Source organism: Balaenoptera borealis (assembly GCF_965194805.1).
Source record: "Balaenoptera borealis genome assembly, chromosome: 4".
NCBI lineage: Eukaryota > Metazoa > Chordata > Mammalia > Artiodactyla > Balaenopteridae > Balaenoptera > Balaenoptera borealis.
The window spans coordinates 46,959,644-46,985,395 of record NC_138861.1 but is presented as its reverse complement, the minus strand read 5'-3'; the positions used below and the strand labels follow the sequence as shown (position 1 = coordinate 46,985,395).

General features: G+C 37.7%; 1 protein-coding gene across 1 annotated transcript in view; it reads left to right on the top strand.

Moving 5' to 3' along the window:
• Window positions 1-873: 873 nt before the first annotated feature.
• Window positions 874-25,752, top strand: part of TLL1 (tolloid like 1) — a 257,300-nt gene continuing 232,421 nt past the window's right edge. The window contains exon 1 of the mRNA XM_082391226.1: window positions 874-24,303. Within this exon, the coding sequence (XP_082247352.1) occupies window positions 24,135-24,303 (169 nt within the window). The 5' untranslated portion in view covers window positions 874-24,134. The remainder of the gene's footprint in view (window positions 24,304-25,752) is intronic.

Sequence of the window (25,752 nt, the reverse complement as noted above, 5' to 3'; positions counted from 1 at the left end):
TTGGCCCTTCACCTCCATGCTGTAGAAGAACTATTCCCCTCAAATTAAAGCACATGTGAACTTGGTCCAATGAATATCTTTTATGTAGACAAAACTCAATACTCTCTTTAATGAGCATTAGCCAAAGGAAGGCAAAAACCAAATTCTTTATTAAACAAGTATTGGAGTGCCTAGTTGTCCAGGGGGAGAAATCAGGCTCCTGCACTGATGGATAATGAGAGTCCACTGATTCCAGTTTAAGGCTCAGTATCCAACTATCTACTCTGATTAAAAATATCCTATTTATTTTCAATAAAATTACCAAAGAATAACTTTTCAAATGAAAGTTCAGCAGCTTTATAAAGAAAAAGTAGGGAGACCTTCAAGATGGCAGAGGAGTAAGACGTGGAGATCACCTTCCTCTCCACAAATACATCAGAAATACGTCTACATGTGGAACAACTCCTACAGAACACCTACTGAACGCTGGCAGAAGACCTCAGACTTCCCAAAGGGCAAGAAACTCCCCACATACCTGGGTAGGGCAAAAGAAAAAAGAAAAAAACAGAGACAAAAGAATAGGGACAGGGTCTGCACCTCTGGAAGGGAGCTGTGAAGGACGAAAAGTTTCCACACACTAGGAAGCCCCTTCACTGGTAGAGATGGGGGGCGGGGTGGCGGGGGGAAGCTTTGGAGTCATGGAGGAGAGCACAGCAACAGGGGTTCAGAGGGCAAAGCAGAGAGATTCCCACACAGAAGATTGCTGCTGACCAGCCTGAGAGACTTGTCTGCTCACCAGCCGTGATGGGTGGGGGCTGGGAGCTGAGGCTCGGGCTTTGGAGTTCAGATCCCAGGGAGAGGACTGGGGTTGGCTGTGTGAACACAGCCTGAAGGGGGCTAGTGTGCCACAGCGAGCCAGGAGAGAGTCCGGGAAAAAGTCTGGAACTGCCTAAGAGGTTTCAGGGTGCATGAGGAGAGGGGATTCAGAGCACCACCTAAACGAGCTCCAGAGATGGGTGTGAGCTGTGGCTATCAGTGCAGACACCAGAGATGGGCATGAAACGTTAAGGCGGCTTCTGCAGTCACCAAGAAGCCTGTGTGTAAGCACGGGTCACTATCCACACCCCCTCTCCCGAGACCTTGTGCAGCCCGCCACTGCCAGGGTCCCGTGATCAAGGGACAACTTCCCCCGGAGAACACATGGCATGCCTCAGGCTGTTGCAACGTCACACCGGCCTCTGCCACCGCAGGCTTGCCTTTCATTCTGTACCCCCCGCTCCTCCTGGCCTGAGTGAGCCAGAGCCCCCAGCCAGCTGCTCCTTTAACCCCATCCTGTCTGGGCGGGAACAGATGCCCTCAGGTGACCTACATGCAGAGGCAGGGCCAATCCAAAGCTGAACCCCAAGAGCTGTGTGAACAAAGAAGAGAAAGGGAAATTTCTCCCAGTAACCTCAGGAGCAGCAGATTAAATCCCCACAATCATCTTGATGTACCCTCCATCTGTGGAATACCTGAATAGACAATGAATCATCCCAAAATTGAGGCGGTGGACTTTGGGAGCAACTGTAGACTTGGGGTTTCCTTTCTGCATCTAATTTGTTTCTGGTTTTATGTTTATCTTAGTTTAGTATTTAGAGTTTATTATCACTGGTAGATATGTTTATTGAATTGTTGCTCTCTCTCTCATTTTTTTTAATATATAGATATATATATTTTCTTCCTTTTTCTCTTTTTGTGAGTGTGTATCTGCATGCTTCTTTGTGTCATTTTGTCTGTATAGCTTTGCTTTACCATTTGTCCTAGGGTTCTGTCTGTCCCTTTTTTTTTCTTTTTTAAGTATAGTTTTTAGTGTTTGTTATCATTGGTAGATTTGTTTTTTGGTTTGGTTGATCTCTTCTTTCTTTCTTTCCTTTTTTAAAATTACTTTTTAATTTTTAATAATTTAAAAAAATTTTTTATTTTCATAAATATATTTTACTTATTTATTTTCTTTCTTTCTTTCTTTCTTTCTTTTCTTTCTTTTCTTCCTTTTCTTCTGAGCCATGTGGCGACAGTGTCTTGGTGCTCCAGCCAGGTGTCAGGTCTGTGCCTCTGAGGTGGGAGAGCTGAGTTCAGGACATAGGTCCACCAGAGATGTCCTGGCTCCACATAATATCAAACGGTGAAAGCTCTCCCAGAGATCTCCATCTCAATGCTAAGACCCAGCTCCACTCAACGATAAGCAAGCTACACTGCTGGACACCCTACAGCAAACAGCTAGCAAGACAGGAACACAACCATTAGCAGAGAGGCTGCCTAAAATCATAATAAGTTCACAAACACCCCAAAACACACCACTGAATGTGGTCCTGCCCACCAGAAAGACAGGATCCAACCTCATTCACCAGAACACAGGCACCAGTCCCCTCCACCAGGAAGCCTACACAACCCACTGAACCAACCTTAGCCACTGAGGGCAGACACCAAAAACAATGGGAACTATGACCTGCAGTGTGCAAAAAGGAGACCCCAAACACAGTAAGATAAGCAAAATGAGAAGAGAGTGAAACACACAACAGATGAAGGAGCAAGGTAAAAACTCACCAGACCAAAACAAATGAAGAGGAAATAGGCAGTCTACCAGAAAAAGAATTCAGAGTAATGATAGTAAAGATGATCCAAAATCTTGGACATAGAATGGAGAAAATACAAGAAATGTTTAACAAAGACCTGCAAGAACTAAAGAGCAAACAAACAATGATGAACAACACAATAAATGAAATTAAAAATTCTCTAGAAGGAATCAAGAGCAGAATAACTGAGGCAAAAGAACGGATAAGTGGCCTGGAAGATAAAATAGTGGAAATAATTACCACAGAGCAGAATAAAGCAAAAAGAATGAAAAGAATTGAGGACAGTGTTAGAGACCTCTGGGACAACATTTAATGGACCAACACTCAAATTATAGGGGTCCCAGAAGAAGAAGAGAAAAAGAAAGGCACTGAGAAAATATTTGAAGAGATTATAGTTGAAAACTTCCCTAATGTGGGAAAGGAAATGGTCAATCAATTCCAGGAAGCACAGAGAGTCCCAAACAGGATAAATCCAAGGAGAAACACGCAAGACACATATTAATCAAACTATCAAAAATTAAATACAAAGAAAAAATATTAAAAGCAGCAAGGGAAAAACAAGAAATAACATACAAGGGAATCCCCATAGGGTTAACAGCTGATCTTTCAGCAGAAACTCTGTAAGCCAGAACGGAGTGGCAGGACATATTTAAAGTGATGAAAGGGAAAAACCGACAACCAAGATTACTCTATCCAGCAAGGATCTCATTCAGGTAAGATGGAGAAATTAAAACCTTTACAGACAATCAAAAGCTGAGAGAATTCAACACCACCATACAAGCTTTACAACAATGCTAAAGGAACTCCTCTAGGCAGGAAACACAAGAGAAGGAAAAGACCTACAGTAATAAACCCAAAGCTATTAAGAAAATGTTAATAGGAACATACATATAGATAATTACCTTAAATGTAAATGGATTAAATGCTCCAACCAAAAGACATAGACTGGCTGAATGGATACAAAAACAAGACCTGTATATATGCTGTCTACAAGAGACCCACTTCAGACCTAGGGACACAAACAGACTGAAAGCGAGGGGATGGAAAAAGATATTCCATGCAAATGCAAATCAAAAGAAAGCTGGAGTAGCAACTCTCATATCAGACAAAATAGACTTTAAAATAAAGACTACTACAAGAGACAAAGAAGGACACTACATAATGATCAAGGGATCAATCCAAGAAGAAGATATAACAATTGTAAATATTTATTCACCCAACATAGGAGCACATCACTACATAAGGCGAATACTAACAGCCATAAAAGGGGAAATACACAGTAACAAAATCATAGTAGGGGATTTCAACACCCCACTTTCACCAATGGACAGATCATCAAAACTGAAAATAAATAAGGAAACACAAGCTTTAAATGATACAGTAAACAAGATGGACTTAATTGAAATTTATAGGACATACCATCCATAAACAACAGAATACAATTTGTTCTCAAATGCTCATGGAACATTCTCCAGGATAGATCATATCTTGGGTCACAAATCAAGCCTTCGTAAATTTAAGAAAATTGAAATCATATAAAGTATATTTTCTGACCAGAACGCTATGAGACTAGATATCAATTACAGGAAAAAATCAGTAAAAAATACAAACACATGGAGGCTAAACAATACATTACTTAATAACCACGAGATCACTGAAGAGGATCACTGAAGAGGAAATTAAAAAATACCTAGAAACAAACGACAATGAAAACACGATGACCCAAAACCTATGGGATGCAGCAAAAGCAGTTCTAAGAGGGAAGTTTATAGCAATACAATCTTACCTCAAGAAACAAGAAACATCTCAAATAAACAACCTAACCTTACACCTAAAACAATTAGAGAAAGAAGAACAAAAAACCAAAAAATTAGCAGAAGGAAAGAAATCATAAAGATCAGATCAGAAATAAATGAAAAAGAAATGAAGGAAACAATAGCAAAGATCAATAAAACTAAAAGCTGGTTCTTTGAGAAGATTAACAAAATTGATAAACCATTAGCCAGCCTCATCAAGGAAAAAAGGGAGAAGACTCAGATTATACTACAAAGGCACAGTAATCAAGACAGTATGGTACTGGCACAAAAACAGAAATATAGATCAATGGAACAGGATAGAGAGCCCAGAGATAAACCCACACATCTATGGTCACCTTATGTTTGACAAAGGAGACAAGAATACAGAATGGAGAAAAGACAGCCTCTTCAATAAGTGGTGCTGGAAAAACTGGACAGCCACATGTAAAAGAATGAAATTAGAACACTTCCTAACACCATACACAAAAATAAACTCAAGATGGATTAAAGACCTAAATGTATGACTGGACATTATAAAACTTAAAGGAAAACATAGGCAGAACACTCTATGACATAAATCACAGCAAGATCCTTTTTGACTCACCTCCTAGACTAAAGGAAATAAAAATGAACAAATGGGACCTAATGAAACTTTAAAACTTTTGCACAGCAAAGGAAACCGTAAACAAGAAGAAAACACAACACTCAGAATGGGAGAAAATATTTGCAAAAGAAGCAACTGACAGAGGATTAATCTCTAAAATATACAAGCAGCTCAGGCAGCTCAATATCAAAAAAATAAACAACCCAATCCAAAAATGGGCAGAAGACCTAAAGGAACATCTCTCCAAAGAAGACATACAGATTGCCAACAAGCACATGAAAAGATGCTCAACATCACTAATCATTAGAGAAATGCAAATCAAAACCACAATGAGGTATCACCTCACACAAGTCAGAATGGCCATCATAAAAAATCTACAAACAATAAATGCTGGAGAGGGTTTGGAGAAAAGGGAACCCTCTTGCACTATTGGTGGGAATGTAAATTGATACAGCCACTATGGAGAACAGCATGGAGGGTTCCCTAAAAAACTAAAAATAGAACTACCATACGACCCAGCAATCCCACTATTGGGCGTACACCATGAGAAAACCATAATTCAAAAAGAGTCATGTACCACAATGTTCATTGCAGCTCTATTTACAATAGCCAGGACATGGAAGCAACTTAAGTGTCCATCAACAGATGAATGGATAAAGAAGATGTGGCACCTATACAGAACGGAATATTACTCAGCCATAAAAAGAAATGAAATTGAGTTATTTGTAGTGAGATGGATGGACCTAGAGTCTGTCACACAGAGTGCAGTAAGTCAGAAAGAGAAAAACAAATACCTTATGCTAACACATATATATGGAATCTAAAAAAAAAAACAACAACAAATTGTTCAAAAGAACCTAGGGGCAGGACAGGAATAAAGACACAGACATAGAGAATAGACTTGAGGACATGGGGAGGGGGAAGGGTAACCTGGGACGAAGTGAGAGAGTGGCATGGACTTATATATACTACCAAATGTAAAATAGATAGCTAGTGGGAAGCAGCCGCATAGCACAGGGAGATCAGCTCGGTGCTTTGTGACCACCTAGATGGGTGGGAAAGGGAGGGTGGGAGGGAGACACATGAGGGAGGGGATATGGGGATATATATATATGTATAGTTGATTCACTTTGTTATACAGCAGAAACTAACACACCATTGTAAAGCAAGTATACTCCAATAAAGATGTTAAAAAATAAAAAATTTAGGTCCTATGTAACTGAAATTAAAGACAGATAAAATGAGAGAAAAAAAAAGTGGAAAACTTTAGTGAGAGACAATAAAGCTGACGTATATGAATAAAAGAAACATGTTCCTGAATGAAAACATGGATTGGTATAGAGATGTCAATTACCTCCTAATTAACTTGTAGTTTTTATATAAATACAGAAAATCTCCAGTGGAGTTTTATTTGCTTAAACTTGTTAGAAATTGTATAAGTCAGGGTTTTCCAGAGAAACAGTACTGATAGGAGACATATACATATATCTCTGAGACCCTCACACGTTGGGGAGAGCAGTCTCCTTTACTCAATCTGTTGATTCAAATGTTTGTCTCATTCAGAAATACCCTTACAGACACACCGAGAATAATGTTTAACCAAATATCTGGGCACCCTCTGGCCCAGTCAATAAGTTTAACCATCATAGAAGTTCATGGGTATAACTAGCTAAGAGCATTTTGCACAAGAAGACTCATAACAGAACAGCCTTAGCAAATAATTATATGCCTAAGGAAGTGTATATTCCATAATATATACTCTATGCCATATTAAATATATATAATATGAAGTCAAAATAATTAAAACAATGTAGCACTACATAGGCAGACACTTCAAAAGAACAGAATCTATAGTTTGTAAGTAGACTGGTATCACAAACTATTGTGAAAAGAACAATTGGTCAATAAAATGGTGTTAAAAATTGATTTCCTAGCTTATTAAATTAGGAAAAATATAGAGAAAATATGCAGAAAGTATATTGCATATATCATCTGGTCTTTAGATATGAATGAAGAGATCATAAACTAAAATGAAATTGAAAAATAAAGAGTGATTGAATTAAGACCCCAAAAAAGTAGAGATTTCTATGTGTTACAAATATGCCATGTGAATTAAAAAGAAAATATCAAAGTTGAGGAAAATATTTACAGTGATTATAAAAAACAAAAACATATAAGGAAAGTCCAAAATGTCCAGTTGAAAACTAGGCAAGGATCATAAAAGGGCCATTTCAGAAAAATTAATACAAATATTTAATAAATAAAAGAAAGCATTGTTCAATATCACTAGTATTTAATCAAATAAATTCTAGTTAATGTGATAATACTTTTTTGGAAATTAAAGTTGTCAAAGATCAAAAGTAGATTATATTCACTATTGGGTAGGTATGTATATGATGAGAATACATACTCATATAGTGCTGATAGAATATTAACATAGTAAAACCTTCTGAAAAGATAATGTATGGGATTAATGCTCATACTTTTTGATATTATTTTCACTATATGCTTTTATTCTTTTTGAATTATGCTAAGAACTATATTCTAAGGAAATAACAAAAGTAGCTTAAGATATAAATACAAGTAAGAACATTCACTGAAGCACCACAAAATTGGGAACTGTCTAAATGTTCAACAGTTGAGAAATGGTGACGGTGATTTTGCTGCTTCCATAAGGTAGAATATTATGTAGCTATTAAGAATATATTTTCAAAAAACTTTTAACATGTAAGACAGAAAATTCACTGAGATAAGAAATATGGCTATAATATGGGGTAAAGTCAGGATGGGGAAGATCTGTTTGGGTTAAGAACTTGTGTGTGCTAACGTTTAGCTGAATGAGAAGTATCCAAACAGAGATTGGCAATTGAATACGTGAGACCTGAGCACAGAGGAGATATAAACTGGAGAGTTAACATATCTTACCAACCTTTTTATTTCTGTTTCTAGCGTCTCTGGTCATTCTGGCTAAAACTCTTTGTGTAGGGATTGATTTTTTTTTTCCATATGCTGTCCCTTTCCACTGGAAAAAATTAATCTACTTTATCAAATTCTATGAATTACTCCTTCATAGTAATATATTTACTTAATGGAGTATTTAATATTCCATTCAGTGGACTGACATTTTCATTGTCATGACTGACATGAACTGTGGCAATATATTCCTCCACACCCTCTACACTAGATAATCTTCCAAAACCATCAGCTCTATTATGTCTCTCTCTTTCTCAATATCTTCAATGGATCCTCATTGCTTATAACATTAACAATCCCACATTAGCTTTAGCAAACATTTACTGTAGTGTCACAAGACCAACCTCGGATTATTTGTTCCCACGGGCTGTAACGTCTTCCTCTCTTCTATAACACCAAATCTTATTCATATTTCAAGAATCACATAAAATGTTTTATCCTATATGGTACATTTTTTCAATCCCCACAGACAAAATGTTTCCTCACACAGAACTTTTCATGGTTCCTATTTTTACTTTTCGGTTACATATATCCCATACTAACCTATATTTTGCTCACTTGTTAAATATTTTACTTCATCTCCTAATTCTAAGTTATTTTTAGCAAAATCGGAGACTTTAAAACATCCCTATCTTTAGCAGATCTCTGGGGTTTAAAACAAAACAAAATGCAACAACAACAATAATAAAACAAAACAAAAAATGAGGGAGTGACAGTTTAATATAAATAAAGACATTAACACATACAAATTAGTTTCTTATGTTACAGAAGAGAAAATCTGCTCCTTTCCCATGCCTGTGGGGCTTTTACAAAGCTGGTTGGCAACACACACAAAAACCTTAATACATTCCAAACAGCAAAAAAATGTGCAAGACCACTTTCTTTGATCACACTGTAAAAAATAAAAGGAAATAAAAATTAATAATAAATTGACAAAAAAAGAAAACAAAATTCAGATGCTTTGAGATTAAAAAAATAAATCTTCTAATTAATTTTCGAGTGAAATTTAATAAAATTAGAATAAAACTACATACCATCAAAAAGCATTACAATGAGAAAAATAAATTTTAAACTTTATGAGATATTGCCTAAGCTCTTCACTAAAAAATACTTCATGTGGAAGATATAGTGCCTTAGCTTGCTCAGTATTCATTTCAACTTTCAATCAGGGGAGCTTTCTGAATGACAGGAGCTAGAAAGCTAAAGCCTACTTTTACATGACTTCCTCACAACTAGATTTTTGGATGTGAAATTGGTTCTTCTAGGAGATGCACTCTTGAGAGTTTTAGAACAGCACTGTTCAATAGAAATTTAATCTGAGCCACAAATGCAATTTTAAATCTTCTAGTAGGCACATTATAAAAAGTAAAAAGAAAACAGATGAAATCAATTTTTAATACTGCATTTTACTTTACCCAGTATATTCAAAATACCGTTGTTTTAACATGTAGTCAATATTTAAAAATTGGAATGTTTTACATTCTTTTTTTTTCCCATTTAGTCTTTGAAATCTGGTGTGTATTTTAAACTTAGAGTACATCTCCATTTGAACTAATCACATGTCAAATGCTCAGCAGCCACATGTGGCTGACGACTACTGCGCTGGGCAGCAGAGCTCTAAATGATAAAAACGGGGAGAAGCAGTTTCCTGCTGTAGAGGCAGTTTCTCCTGGTAGACACTGTGGTAGAGAAGTTGGGTTTTCTGCAGGGGAAATAGATGTGGTGGTGATAGCAACTTGCTGATTTCTGGATCAAAGCTAAGTAGTGCGTTCATGAAGTCAGCATTTCCAGCAATTGGCATCCCAATTCCTCCCTTTCTGATTATATCAAATGTGGTACCTCCCTAACAAGCTGGTTCTGTGGTCTTCTTCTGGGGTCATTCCTGCTGGATCAAGCTTGCTTCTTCAGGCCTTCCAATGTCTAAGTGTACAATTCCAACAGATTTCTCTTTGCTTAAAATAGAACAGTTTTTCCTCCTGCAACTAAACTCCAAATGATATACTACATTATAATAAATCTTCTCATGTTTAAAAAATAGTATATATGCTGAGAATTTTTAACTGTTTTTAAACCCAACTTCAATAAGATGAGTATAAAATGTAAAAGAAATCAATTAATAGAAAGATAAATTAACTAAAAAAAGAAAATCATTTTTACTAGTCTAATAAGTAAATAAAACCTAATTGGAAATGCATAAAATTGAAAGTGAAAACAGCATGAGTTGTACAATAAAAAACTAGAAAATTATAATAAAACACTGTGTTTACATCAGTCTTTGTAAATTTTAAAATCTTAATCAGGCTAATGAAATGAAGGACATAGTTTTCTAAGAAAAATGAAATTATCAAATTTGATTCAAGATATAGTGAAAACCTGACTATCCATGAAAGAATCAGGCATCTCAGAAGATAGAATATCATCTTTCTACAAAGGAACTTCTACAAATGGAAAAGTCACTCTAATCCCTGTATCAGATGTACCAGTTGGAAAAGTTTGAAAAAAATTAAAAAGTCAGCTGAGCAGAGACTAGAGTCTTTAAATTCTTTAGGTTACATGCTGCTAAGCCTCCAAAGTTTAGAGCATGCAGCAATCAGAAATATTCATAAAAGTTAGTGGGGAAAACCCATAATCTCAGTGATGAAAAGTATAATCTAAGCATTCAAAAAGGTCTGTACTTATGAGTTATCTTAGAGCAAACTGGGTATTGATACAGAAAAACAGTTAATGCTTATGGGTAGATAATGTTTGACAGTTTAAAAGAAGCAAAATCTTTCTCCAACTTACTGTCATTGCCAAGATGAGTGTACCTTTCAATTCAGCTAACCAACAAAGTAGATGATAAAATTACTCAGAAAGAAAGATAGGCTATCTAGCATGTGATTTATGAATTAGAAATTAATGTTTTACTCACCATTCCTTAATTACTAAAAAAAGTCATTATACAGAGCCTACTGTATCCAGCACTGTGCTCATGAAAGGGTGATAAAACAGAAATATAAAATATTGTACAATGTTCAAAAGATTCATACTTATTTCTTTAGGCATCATTTTATAGTTATGGACCCATTTTGAATTTCCATTACAGCCAAATAATCAGCTTCTGGGTAACTATTTTCACATTACATAAAACATATTTAGCTTCATGTAAGAAATCATGTCTTTTCCTTTTTATTCCCTAGAGTACATAACAGAATACTGGTTGAATTGAGTTGGAAATAGAATAAAATTGAATTTAATACCCTGCATTGGTTTACTATGTGAGTAATAAAACAACACCAACACCACCAGCAACAAATTCTACCATATAATCTTAATCTTAACAGTTAACTTGTTACTAATTTCTCTCTGAGTAATTAGAAAGTTTCTGAGCGACCACACCTGTTGATGGTGTAAGAGACAAGAGAACATCAGGAGAGTGATCTGGATGTTTTTGGTCAGTTCCCCTTCATCCATTATGTAGAAGAAATTGCCTTTATCCATACTCTTTTGTCTGTGGAGACACAGCTAAGCAATGATGCTCCCAAGATGTGGCTACAAAGAACTTCAAGTACTTTCTAAAGTACTAACACTTACAAACACTCCAAAGAATTTGTGCCAACCGAAGACTCAGTCATCTGACTCAAGTCTTAAATCAGAAACTGAGAAAGAAAATTCAGACTAAACCCAAAGAAAATGACTATAGCTAAGAGTCATACTGGCTACCTGACACTCATGCAGGTCTCCAAGGTAAGAACAGATTCAATTATTTTAGAAATGAGGGAGTTGGACATGATCTATGATCATTTCAATTGCTATGATTCTGATGGTCCATGCCAATAGTTTCATTAAAAGATTCTAATAGCTGATGTTTTAAAAATTAAAACAAGTTTTCTGACTACGTCACCTCATTCCATACATTTGTTTAGTTGAATTATATTGGTTGATTAATTGAAATTACATTTTCTAAATTACTAATCACAAAATTTGAAACTACCCCAGTATTGCCAAATATGACGGAGAAAAATATCATCCAATTCCCTATTTTTTCTTATGATGTTCTTTAGTTTAAAAACCAATTTATAAGAATTTTAGGAAGCTAGATCCATAAGAGTAGATCTAGAACTATTTACACTAAATTCCCTACCTAAAAGAAAGAAAGAGAGAAAAGATAATCATAGCAAACAAGTTACATATTATATGGCCAAATATAATCAATTTTGTGCTCAGTTGACTGAGAAAAGATTTTTATAGTCAATAATTATTCAATATCTTTGTATGGTAACTATTGTGGCAATCATTTTGAAATGTATAGAAATATCGAATCACTATGTTGTGTAACAGGAACTAACATAGTGTTATAGGTCAATTATACTTCAATAACAAATAAGCAAACTGATAGAGATTAGATTCGTGGTTACCAGAGGTGGGCGTGGGGGAGGGCAAATTGGATAAAGGTGGTCAAAGGCACAAACTTGTAGTTATAATATAAGTACTAGGGATGTAATGTACAACATGATTAGTATAATTAACACTGCTCTATGCTATATATGAAAGTTGTTAAGAAAGTAAATCCTAAGAGTTCTCATCACAAGGGAGAAATATATTTTTCTATTTCTTTAATTTTGTACCTATATGAGACAATGAATGTTCACTAAACTTATTGTGGTAATCATTTCATGATATGTAAGTCAAATCATTATGCTGCACGCCTCAAACTTATAGTGCTGCATGTCAATTATAGCTCAATAAAACTGGAAAGAACATTTTTAATTAAAGAAATTTTTAAATGTTTAAAAATAAAATATTTTATTATTATCTGGGTAGAGTTTATCCAATGGACTCTTTAGGACATAATGAGAATCACTCTCACACTCAAATCTCAGAAAAATTACATGTGTAGTAATAACTATAAGTCTTAAGAGATTCTCAAAAAGTTTGAGATTCAATTAAATTAAATACATTTACTTAGTCTGGGAGACATAAATTTTATAAATAAGTATAAAGTATAAAAAATATATACCCAAGAAAATATTTATTTGATCACAGAACCTTGCCCTTTTTTTTGAGGAAGGATTTTTTTTTTGATTGAACTCATGTTTCTTGGAACATTTTTAAATGTCATAGCACTAAGGAGGTACGGAGCACTTCAGTTTTTCTAAGTGAGGATAAATTTATAACTCCCAAAGCAACTATAGTCCTGAAATGTTGAAAAACTATATATAAGTGTTAAGTGTAAAACCCTTTTAAAATGTGTATTATTTATACCAAACACCCTAATGTAAACAATGCATTAATATGTTCACTGTTATTAACAATAGAAAGATTAAAATACAGAAAGTTATAAAATATATGTGAAATTTAAGAAAAAATAGAAGGTTATTACCCAAAGTAAAATGTAAAGAGAGAATATTTTTCATAAATAAGGCCAAGTAAGATAAATAGGATTTAGACAGCACCAAAGGAAGCAGAAATGTACTTGCTTTTTCCTCTTTCATTCTCCCTCATATTCTCTTTTAAGGTACAACACCCCCATGAACACTCTTCCCTCATTCTCTAAAGTGAAAGCTATCACTCTTCATAGAACATCTATAAGCTTTCATTTGTTCATCATATAAGGTATTTATCACATTTGATCAAGTTACTCCTGACATCCACCTTACTAAATTGCACATTCAGGGTGGTGACCATATGTCATTCATTTTCTGTTCCTATGTTTTCCTGTTAATATATATTGATCTCAAACAACTAGGCATCATTATAAAAGTTATAGTTGTTACAACTAAATTTATCAGAATGCCTGGTGCTGTGCTATGTGCTTTGAGAGTTAAGGTCATGATATTCTCATTCATACCGTATGTACTTATTTATGCATTTATATATTATGCATTTATATTTATGCATTGAAATATACTTAACTAATTATTTAATGTCTTAATTTCAGGAACTAAACTAAGCATAGCTGCTTTATAGGATTAATTAAAATCTAGTAAAATTGTATCATTCTAAAATTTGAGCATATAAAATTTGCAAAAATAGTTGCTTAAAAAAATGTCAAATAACTGTCCAGTTTTATCTGTAATATATAGTCATTTTCTTTTTTTCTTTAATACTTAGCTTATATCATCATTGAACTTTTCACACTTTTCCTTTTATTTGTATGCATTTTAATTTTCTTTAGTGTAGTAACTGACTGCAATGAAATATCTAGAAAATTTGAAGAAAATTTTCTAAAGATATATTTTTAAAAATATTTTCACCCCCCCAAACTTGAATTAATACTGTGATTTTTAAAAAGGAAAAGTATTCTATGAGCCTTGCTGAGGTTCTTTTCTGTCTTTTTCTGTAGTTCCTATAGGGACTCAGACTGGACAAGGAAATTTATGTTGACTAACAACTTCTGGTTCTCACTAGAGGTCGCCGGATGTCAAACAACTGACCAGCCAACAAGGACATAGTTGCCAAATGTAGTCTGCGTAAAGCATCCTCTTTGTACAATCTGGGTAATGCCTCACACAGCATGCCAATTAGAACACCATACTCTAAAACACGTTAAGGCCAATTAGTGCCTAACTCCTGCTCTGGTTCTGTCTTTGAAACTAAGAGCTTCAATGCTATGTGGCCTTTGAAGACCTGGCAGAAAAACAGGATCTGAAGGATTGGTATAACATTCTTTAGAGCAAATGCGTCAATGTAGTTAAGATTATCTGATGACTTAGGTTATTATTATATTTTCTCTCTTTTATGAAGTGCTAGACATATTTAATTAGCATCACAATCAATGTTATAAATTCAACTTTTACAAAATCAATAATTCTTTAAGAGTTTAGTCATGTTGCTAGAAAAGGATGTGACATCATCCTGTCCTTTACTCAACACACTTGAGTAGGTTCCACAGGCAAATATTCATCTGGTGATCTCAATTTTCAAATTTCATCATATACAGTACTTTCAGTATTCAAATTCTGATGTGGAGCTCATACTTTTGATTTTTTGCCCATCATATTAACTAGAACATTAATAAAACAAAATAATGCTTAAAATATATACAAAAATATCTCACAACTATAAATCCTCAGGAGAAATTTTAAATGGAGAAATCATTCCAAAAACACACCCTGAAATGAGTGATATGGTTAAAGGATTAATCTTATGGAAAAATATATTATGACAATTGGGGAAAAACAGATTTCATCTTCGAAATTCAAAATTAGAAATTTAAAAATTAGAAATTCAAAAGCCACAGAAAATCTTTCAGAACAAAAAAAAAAAAGTCATCACTTCAGCCTATAGTACTTGACATGTGAAAGAAACAACTAATTTTGCAATAAAATAAGTTCTATTGAGCTAAATGAAAATTTATCATCAGATTATTCACTTTACTAGTTATTATTTTGAGAAATTATTTATTAAAAATAACTCAGATAACTGAGGCCAAAACAGTAAATATAGATTTAACTAGGGGCAAGTGAGTTTTGAGGGGTAAGAAGAATACAATTTAGTAACTGGTCTGCTCTGATATTGTTTTTTGTATAGTTAAGATCATTAACTGAAACAAAAGATATGAAGAGCTTATTGTTTTATGATCATTTTATTATTCTTGGAGAGCATGTCCTGTGAACTGAGGCATTTATGTACTGAGTTATTAGAATAAAATGGCTAGTAAAAGATCCTACTACATATTGAATTAATTGCTCTACTAATTGTTTTCCTGTCTTACTAGTAATTAAGAGCAAACAGCTCAGGTTCTCTGCAAGTGGCCTGATGATTTCAAAAGAGAAAGCCATAAACTTTGCACTGATTTTAAAGCCAAACACATGACATTTTCCATCTCTCATAGCAATTGTTATTAGAGAGTAAGAAAACAAAGGAGAACCAACTCATTTTTACAGGTTCAAGAAATGTTTAAAACTGTTGTTATTCATTTTGAAATTATTAAAGCATTTTCTTTCAAAAGGGAGCTGTATTTAGAAATTGGTCTCTCAATATAATTTAATTACTTTTTAGTTTGATGTTGGAACCCATATGAATGAAACTTTTTTTAATCCTTCTGAAGAAAAGTGAGAGAGAGAAAAAAAAAAAGGTAGGAACCCACTACATTTCTGTTACCACCAGAGTACTTAACAGTGAGGATTTGGTACTAAGCACAGCCTTAAAAATGAACTGTGACCACAGTCACAGATGGTGTTTTTGGAGTAGTTATAATAATTTGGAAAACACTGGGTATAACCTTCTATCAAATACATGCTAACTAAAGTAGGAAAAGGAGGAAATTATGCAGAAATGTCAGCACTTTTCCATGAGCAAAAACTGAGAGCACCACACCCATCTTCATCTGAAATAGCTAGATAATTGATGGTGAGCGGTGCTTTCAAAACCTTGTCTGAGTAATTACCTTTCGATAACCCAGCTCTCCTCAGTACCCTGGCAAAGCAATGTGAATATTCCAGTGCTCTACTGACCTGAAGAAATCGGAATCCACTGGCCCAGCTGTGCTCTGCTCTGTTGACAAGATTTTTTTCTTTTTAGTTTTAGTTTTCAGACATAGAGTAAGTCTGAATAAAAACTTCCCCAGGAAGTGAGGAAGAGGAAAAAATGAAGGAAATTGTCCCCTCTGAGTTGTAGCCACTTCAGTATCTTAGGTTTTTAGAGTTGGTGTTGCTAGCCTTGAACAAACCTTGTTCACCTATTTTAAGGACCATCAGTTAGTGTTGTTAAAGGGCTTCGAAGATGAAAAACAATAAATATACAAATAAACACACCTCAGATGCTTCATATTGATTGGGGGTTGGTTTTACAGGGCAAAACTATTGTTTAGTGGTTGGAAAATCCATACAGAGTGAGTTATCATGCCTGAAGCTGAAGGCCAAGGTCATTAATTATTGCCACCTGAGAGCCGCCCAGTGCAGCTTACAAAATAAATCTGGCCTGGCCCTAGAAACAGACCCAGAGCATGATGGAGAGTTTAGAAATACTCACAGAAAAACCAGTGTTCAAATGCAGCTGCAAATTGTGAATAGAGTTAAATAAGTTACAAAATAACTTGGTGATTTTACAATGCATCATAAAAACTGATGTCAAACAAGTTTTAAATATATACCAACGAATTACCTAGCAACAGGTTTTCCAGTGTTACTCAAAGATGTTTGCTTTGATAAATCTAGGCTGTCAGAAATTTATTGTGAGAAGGTAAATTAACCAAGTTAGCTATGGGGTATTACTGCTACTTGGACATTTAGTTGCTTACAGGTAGGGACTAGAAAGGAGAGAGAAAAGCCTGAAATCCCTGAGTGATGTTATGAATATAGGCAGTCTTCCTTTTCAGTCTCCCTTCAGATTCTCTTTTTACCTCCGAAGGAATTATCTTGTATTTCCCAACCATTTTGTAAATACTTATTACAAGTTTCTTTTCAGGGTATTTGATTTGATTGTGATCTCATAGATATTTTTTATTTGTGGGCGTGAGGAGGTGAGGACTTCATAGCCACAGAGCTCCTGTCAAACACCATGTTCCATGCTAAGTGATTTATATACCGGATATACGAGATAACCACAGGAGGTTTAAAGGTGAGAAAAATCAAGCTAAGGCAGAATGTGTCCAAAGACATCTAATAAGTAGAACAAGGATTCAAGGACACTTTCTAATCCTAAGCTCTGCTTTTATATTAAATGTATAGATTTTTAAAATTAATTTTCACTTTTATTCCAATGTTAAATGTTTCCAGTGGTGGCCTATATTACTTGGATTGCTGAAATAGGCTCAATTCTATTTTTGTCAGTTAAAAAATTATTTTGCTCTAGTACATATGTACATGCACAATATGTGTTTTATGGGATTCATGCATGGGGAAGACATGGTCTAGATGAGAACAATGACTTGGATGCAGGCAGAGTAGGCACTTCTGTCTAGAATATAATCTGTAGAGTCAGGAAGGAACAATGCAAAGTGAGGCTTCACCAGAGGCCAAAGGAAGAATGGGCTCTTACTGGGGTTAGAGGCTCTTGGCCACTCTTAGACATGCAGTTCCCCACTGCCCAACACTTGTCCACTGGATTAGCAGAACTGCAGGCCCCCAAAGAACAGCCAGCTGAAGGAGCCAGTGGAGGGTCAGAGGTTACAAGTTGACAGTAATATGTTCATGAATGACTCAGTCCTTCTAACTCTTACTCCTTATCTTCAAAAGAGCAGAGGATCAGAAAAATGTTTGCAAGTGATCAACCTAGATAATGGGCGTTACGGAGTTTAGGTATTTCTTTCTCACAAGAGGCTGGTACTACTTCATTATTTTATTTTTAAATTAAGTTATTCTCATTGTATTGAAAGAATATAGTATGTTTCATGGAAAGCTTCAAGGCCTGTTTATTAATCTTCATGAGAAAAGTAGAATGAAATGAAGCACAAATTTTGTTTGATAGGGAAATTGTGTAGGAAAAATTGGAACACCTACCTATTGCTCATAATATGAAAATATGAACACAAGACCATATTAGCTAAATCAAGGGGACAGAAAATGGCGAGATGAAAAACATTCTAGATGTCAGTCACAGAAGTAAATATACTTCTATAAATTGGGGAATTTATAAGCAACACCAGCAAAGTCACCTAAATCTTTATTTCAATTTAATAGGTTTTGTATCAGTGGAATTTTTCAAATAAAACTGTTCTAGCTTTATTTAATTTGTAACCAGGTTTGTGTGTGTGCTGAATTTCTCGTCTGACAGTGGAAAAGATCATAATGTACAGGTTTTCCCCATAGATCACTAGGAAAATGCCAATTAATAATAATAACCACCCTTTGTAATGTGCTTATCCCTACTAGAAAGTACATTACACTTATAATCTTACTTAATTCTTAGTCCAACCCTATTAGGTATTTCATTCTTGCTTCAAAAGTCAGGAGAGTGGAGCTAGGGAGGGACCTTGCCCAAGGCCAAACAGCTCCTCAGTGGCAAAGTCAGACTTAGAACTCTGAGTTTTCTGCTAATGAAGTCTATGTTCTTCACCAGTCTATCCACTGCTTCTCTCCAGCATAACCTAGAATAAGTCACTCTGCCTTAGAGTTATACCATTTAGGTCAAAGTGAAGGAGAAGAAGGCTGTTTTCAAATAATGTGTTTTAGAAGAGCTGGAAATAGTTTGACTTTTTACAACTTATTTATGATGATAATAGCAAACAAATACCAAAAGTGCACTCTATAGTAGGAACTGTAAGTACATCACATATATTAACTAACTTAATCTTTATAACAACTCTGAAATACTATGGAATAATAAGATAACCCCTGTTTTATGGATGAAGAAGCTGAAGGCACATGAGGTTAAAAAAGTGGGTCCAAAATTACCAAGCTATTAAGCAGAGAGCTGGAACTTGGATTGAGAGACTACTTCCAAGCGATACACTTGTACCTCCCTAGCTCAGTGCTCAGGGGACAACACTGAAGATTCAGTACAGACATACATTGAATACATACAGTTGAATACATATGGTGGACTCAAACCTATCAGTCTCACCAGGTGGGAAATGAGATGATCCCCCCCCCGCCCCGTCCCTTCTTACTCCATTCCATTCCCTCCATTTCTCTTTGGCAAAGCTGATGCCTGAATAAAGAATACAATCGTTTCCAGATACCATTAGGCAATAATACATGGTTTCTGAACAAATAAGTCAGTGGAGCCATTCTTGAGACTTCTACAGCAAATAATGCTTAAATAAGAGAACAAACCAAAAGTGCTGACAGAAAATACATGCAGCTCTGTGCCCAAACATAGTCTTTCTGCATTGTGCTACTGGCAATGAGAATGGGTGATAAGCAGGTAGGAGAAGGAATAGACTGCAGTACAGGTGCAATGAATTCAGTTCCTATGTCTCCCTACCTAACAGACAGCATCGGGTAGGGGGACATAGGAACTGAATTAAATCAGTGTTTATCAAACATCAGCTAACCTTCATGGGCTGCCTATATGGATGACTTAATTTCATAAAGCAACTAACTTGTTTTTTAAGCTAAGCATCATTATAAGACATGCATATACAATGGCAAATTTGTTGATTTTTTTTCTAACATACACACACATATGTAACTCTTAAAATTTTTTTAAGTTTATCACTATGTTACCCAAAATGATCTCATGTAGCATCAGTAGCATTTGGGACTCACTTAGAAATAAGAGGTGTTATGTAGAATTGCTCAGGACTGAGAGAGAGTCTTAGAAGAAAGAAGGTAAAATAAAGCTTATGTGTGCTGTAGAGGGTCTCATGAGAATGGGGCAAAAGGGAGAGTTAAAAGGTCTGGAGTAGCTAAAAGCCATAAAAACAAAGGGTGTCTCTGTCTTCCACAGCAAGAGCAAACTAGTAACAAGGGCAGTACAGCCAATCAGCAAGTACTAAGAAATGACCAGAGACTGTTAGGTCAGTAACCCCTGCTCAGACCAGAATCCACTGCAGAGAAGGAAGGCTCTTTTCTTTGTCTTCATTTCCTGGGGAGGTGTGTGTGTCTTTTTCTAAACAAACAAACACCTTCTGTAACACTTGTTGTGAAACAAACATTGCCTTCTGTTCACTTCTTCAGTCTACTTGCTACTAGGAAACAGAAATAAGGGACAGATTTTTGACTGAACGCAGCATCATTCTAATTATCAAGAGTTGGGAACATCCTGCAGTGGTGATGCATGAAATAATGTGATATAAAAAGTCATAGAATGTAAGATTTTAAAAAAAAGAAAAGAAACTGTAGGAGGTAAACACCATTGAGGCCCAGAGACCCATCTTCTCACGTAAAAATATTTGACTAAGGTGCATATAGATTCAGAAGAACAACAACATTAATACAGAGTAGAATTTTTTAAAGCCTTGAAGTACTAGGTTGAACCTTATAAAATTGCCAATATTTGCTGTTTTCAACCAACAGATTAGACAATTTCATGGAGCCAAAATATATGCACACTACTTAGCTAGCAGGTTGACAGGGGTGAAACCAATGGAGAGAGGGAACCACATTTTATTCCATATATGTCTGAGTTATCTCTTTTTACGAGGAACATGAGCAGAATATATTCATGTATTACCTGGTTTCATAGCAAAAAACAATCACTACTAGCTAATAACAAATTGACTAGATTAGAAAATAGATATTTTTAATTGATATTGTCTACAAGGCAAGTTTATTTTAATTACTGTGATAGCAAACAAGATATACCAATTGGCATAGAGAGTACCTCTTGCTTCAGCTATCTTTGGTGGCTTCCTCCCTAGGATTGCTGGGGTCGATGCGGTTCTGCTGCAAGCGACAATGGTAGTCAGAGGCAGCTGCTGCCAGCTAGAAGCCAAGGTTCCTTCAGCATGTCTTACTGAAGCAATCAGTCTCCTCTTTTATCTTCTAAGGAGACTGGATTTACATAGGGCACATATCTATGGCTATATTCGTATGACGGAACACTCAACTCCTTTCTCACATGCATATTGTTTTTTATGTTTTCTTGCAAATTCTTGGAAATTTATATTTTTCAGGGGCAAGGCAAAATCTATTTTTGTTTGCAATCGTACCAACTATAGAAATAAAGCTTAAAAGTAAGTATTTTATTATAATAAACTTAGATTTAATACATATTTTAAAATAATATTTAAAAATAAATCAGGGATTTGAGGCCTAGGATACTGTGATGTAAATAAGTATTCTCTGCAAGTCTTTTAGCTACAAAGAAACATTTCTACATTTTGATTTGAGCTTCTACTATGTCAATCATTCTAACTCTGGGTTACAAATGTATAAAATTGTAAAACTGAGCAATGATAAATTCTGTAAGGAAAATATAATAGGTAGATGTCCCTATATTGTAACATTTTTTTCAGGACAAATGAATGAAACATACTTATTACTGCAAAGTAAGTGATGTTTAGGCAAACTCTAGGTACAAACTCTTGCGAAATTACGTATGATAAAATAGCCTAAGGAAACGTTTGCAAGTCATTTAAATTAACAAGGGACATTTTAAAGGTCTGGGGGTAGGGAGTGGGGACACTGTCAGCAGCTCAAGAGGATCCTCTAAAAGAAAGCTGTATTTCCTGGGCTTTCAAATAGACTAAACAAAATATATTCTTATTTAGAGGATGCACTAGAGGAACGTCACTATTAATTATGCAAACATGTTTTTGATGGGTAAAAGAATTTGAGAATGACTCAGCAAGAGATTTCAAAACCAAATACTTCTACCTGCTTATTGAACATGTTCTTTCCAGATCTGCTCTCTTTTCTATGACCTGTGGTTAGAAGTTTGAGATTTATGGAAGGGAGGCTCCATCACTTTAGTGGCTTCTGAGAAAGCCGCAGTTTTGCCAGGAACATGGAATCAGTCAGTTCTACCCAGCCCTCCCATCCTTTTACTCTTAGTTTAAGTTGGAAATAATTGATACCTCTTCAACTTTAGCCTCTAATTTTTCTTTAACAAACGTAAAACCTAGTCAGATCCCCTAACCAATACTGGGTCTACCTGTCAAAGGTTTGTGTGTTTGTGTGTGTGTGTGTGTGTGCATGTGTGTATGTATGTATGTATGTGCGCATGCGTGTGGTTGCCTTCCTATTTCCCTCTAGATGAGACTGTATGTTGATGGTAACTCAGAAAAGGGGGAGACATTTAGAAGTCAAATTAAGATGTAAAGGCAACAGAATATTTTTTACAAGTCACTGCTAAAGTGACAGTTCAAGATTTAGTTGGAAAAGAGAAGGCTCCCAATCATGAGTCCTTTGGAAATTTGGGGGAGGAGAATTCCTCTCACCTATTTTGGAAACTACTTGCAGATGTAGGGAAACCTCTGAATTGCTCACAACAGGGGTTTTGCAGAGATTTCCTCTGATTTTTTTTCCTCCCCAATTTCCCACAGCCTGTGTTTGTCCTGCGTCTGCTAGGCTGACATGTGGTTTACCTCGCTAATCCTGCTGCCAGGTTTTACACACTCTCCTCCGAAGTAAAACAACTGAAGCCAGAGGATACTGAGCAACTCTGGGCATGGGCGCCAGAGCTGTCACAGAAAATTTGCTTCCCAAGTGTTCCTTCCAACTTCCCTTCCTGAGCCCGCGTGAGCCACAGCGCAGCCCTTGGCGAGGTCTTCGCGTTTCCTGCTGCTGCAATCTGTAACTGGATTTTGGATTTTTTTTTAACTGCAGTTCTGAGGATCTTAGTTCGTAGCACAACTTTGTTGGTTGGGGGACTTTGAAAGCAGTTTCCTTACCTCGGTCGCGGAGGCCCAGACACTTTTCCTCAACCCTCCAGGCTGCACCGAGGCCAAGGCAGCAAAGGGGAGTCGCAAGCTCCTTGTGTATTGGTGGGGAGAGGAGGTTTGAGCTGAGTTGTCACCATCCCTCGCCCACCCCCGGTCTGGCGCTCTCGGTTGGCACGTACATCATCTATTAACTGCTGTCCCTGGACGCAGTGCATGATATATTCATTTTTATCTTTAGTAAATTATAAATGGAATTCTCGGCGCGCTCGTGTCTGTCTGCTCGTGTAGGGCTACCGAAAGGAGGCGGAGAGGAGGCTGTGGCCCGGATCCTGACCCTGATTGTATGAATAAGTAAGCAGGATGCAAGTGATTGGGTTAGATGCTGTGAAGATTTTTTTTTCTTTTCTTTTCTTTTCTTTTCTTTTCTTTTTTTTTTTTTTTTTTTTTTTTTTTTTAAGTTAGGAAGAGGGTAAAAAGACAGCCGGGGGTGGGGGGGAAGGCAAACAGTGCATCCCCAAATCCTCCCACTTTCGCCCTTCTCGCAGCCAGTTGCCGTGCTGCTTCTGCGGCTTTTAAGGTCTGACGGCGAAGGAATGTCTGCCCCCAACCCGCGACCGCGCTCCCCACTTTCAGCTCAGACGCGCTGATGTGCAGACGGGTCTTGTCCTCCCAGGGCGGCGCCGGGTCTTGGGTGCGGGACACGCGCGGGGCCTGAGCCCGGGGACCTGGGAGCCTGAGCCTGGGGCAGCCGAGCCGTTGAGCCGCAGGAAGGACGGCCGCGGGGAGGCAGCCTGGCCGCGCGCCCGCCCGGACCCGCTCCCTACCTGCCCCCGCCCGCCACCTCGCCCGCGCCGGGGGACAGGCCGCCCAGCCCTCTCTCGGCCCGACGGCGCCCCATGTCCCCAGACACCTGAGCGCCGGCCGCGCCGAGGAGCCTCCCACGGGGACAGCCACCGGTGCCCTTCCTCGCGAGGAAGATGGGGCTGGAGACGCTTTCCCTGGGGATGCTCGCGTGGCTGGTGGCCACGGGGGCTGTCCTCTGCGCGGAGCTGGGGGTCTGCGCCGGCCTCGACTATGACTATACTTTCGGTGGCAACGGAGAGGAAGAGGCGGAGGCGCTGGACTACAAGGATCCGTGCAAAGCCGGTGAGTGCCCTCTCGGGGCGAGACGGCGGGGGCGCGGCTGGCGCTGGGAGGGCGCCGGGTCTCACCTGTCTCCTTCCCACCCCCTCCCCACCCCGAGGGGCCGCGCCGCCTCCTTTGCCGCAGCTCTGCGCCGGCGGGACCGAGTGCCAAGCTCTGTCACCGAGTTTGGGGACCTCCTGGAGTTCCTACACCCCACCCCCCACCCCCGCCCCGGCGCGGCGTGACGAGCCGCGGACGCAGCAGCCAGGGCTCTGAGTCCAGCGCCCGCGGCCCGGCGCTTCTCCGGCGGCGCCGCCCTGGTGCCGGGCGCCCGCGATCCCGCGCTCGGGCGGGCGGACTTCACATCGGGACACCTTCGCCCCCTCTCGGCCAGGGTCCTGTGTGCGTCCCAGGCGACAAGGGGATGGCGACGTCCTCCAAAGCTCCCCCGCTGAATAGATTCAGAGCATTTGCCCATTTCAAGAAACCTTAAAAACACTTCCAAGTTGCCATCCCATTCAAACTCGTTTCTCGCCCCCACACCCCGTTTGCACCCTGAGACCTGCGGTGGGACCGGGACGCCCCTCCCGGCCCTTCTCCCGCCGCCTGAGGTCGGAGTCACACGCCCTGGCCCCGGGCCCTGTTCCACTAAGTTGAGGCCGAGGTGAACTGGGGTCGGTGGACCCACCATTCACTTTGCGAGGAAAGTGATCACGAGGGTGCTGGGGACGATTAGGTGAGTGCCTGTAAGCAGAAGGCACGTTCTGCCGCATCTCAAGAGGAAGGGAGGGCAAAATCCCCAAAGTAGCTTTGCAGCTCTGATTCTGTGCGGATGGTCTGCATGCGATGTCTTCCTTTCCTTAGCTAGGTAAACCTCTTTTGACCTCTCTTGGGCCTGAAGTTAGGAAAGATGTACGCAAATGAAGGAAAATGCTGGAAATTCCCTTGTTAACTTGTACCTTTGATGGCACATTGTTCTGACAAGGAGGGTATGTTTGTGACAGGGAGCATATGTGTTCGCGTTATCAGATCTTTCTTGGTGCACTCTTACTGCGTGTACTTCTTCAAAACTTGGAGTAGCTTAGCAGAAATATGTCAGTCTGGAATTCAGAATTCTGATTTAATTCAATTTTGCTTATAAGTTTCCTCATCACCTTTAACATTTAGTCTATCCCACCAGAAGTTTCCTAGGCCTTCCTTGATAGTTTAGAGGACAAGACACCTTTCTGCTGTGGTTGGGCAGCCACCTCAGTATACAACTCCCTAAACCTACTTTTTATTGAGAAATTTGTTTTGAATAATGTTTGCAACTGGGTGAAAATTGAGGGTTTTCTTGTTTTAGGAGAGGTAGAAATGAAGTATATTATTTCTAAAGATTGTCTACGAAAACACCTATTCTGATGCTCTGTTGTGTGAAAGATTCAGCCAGCTTCAAATATAAGAAAATCAGGGCTTATCTATACATTGATC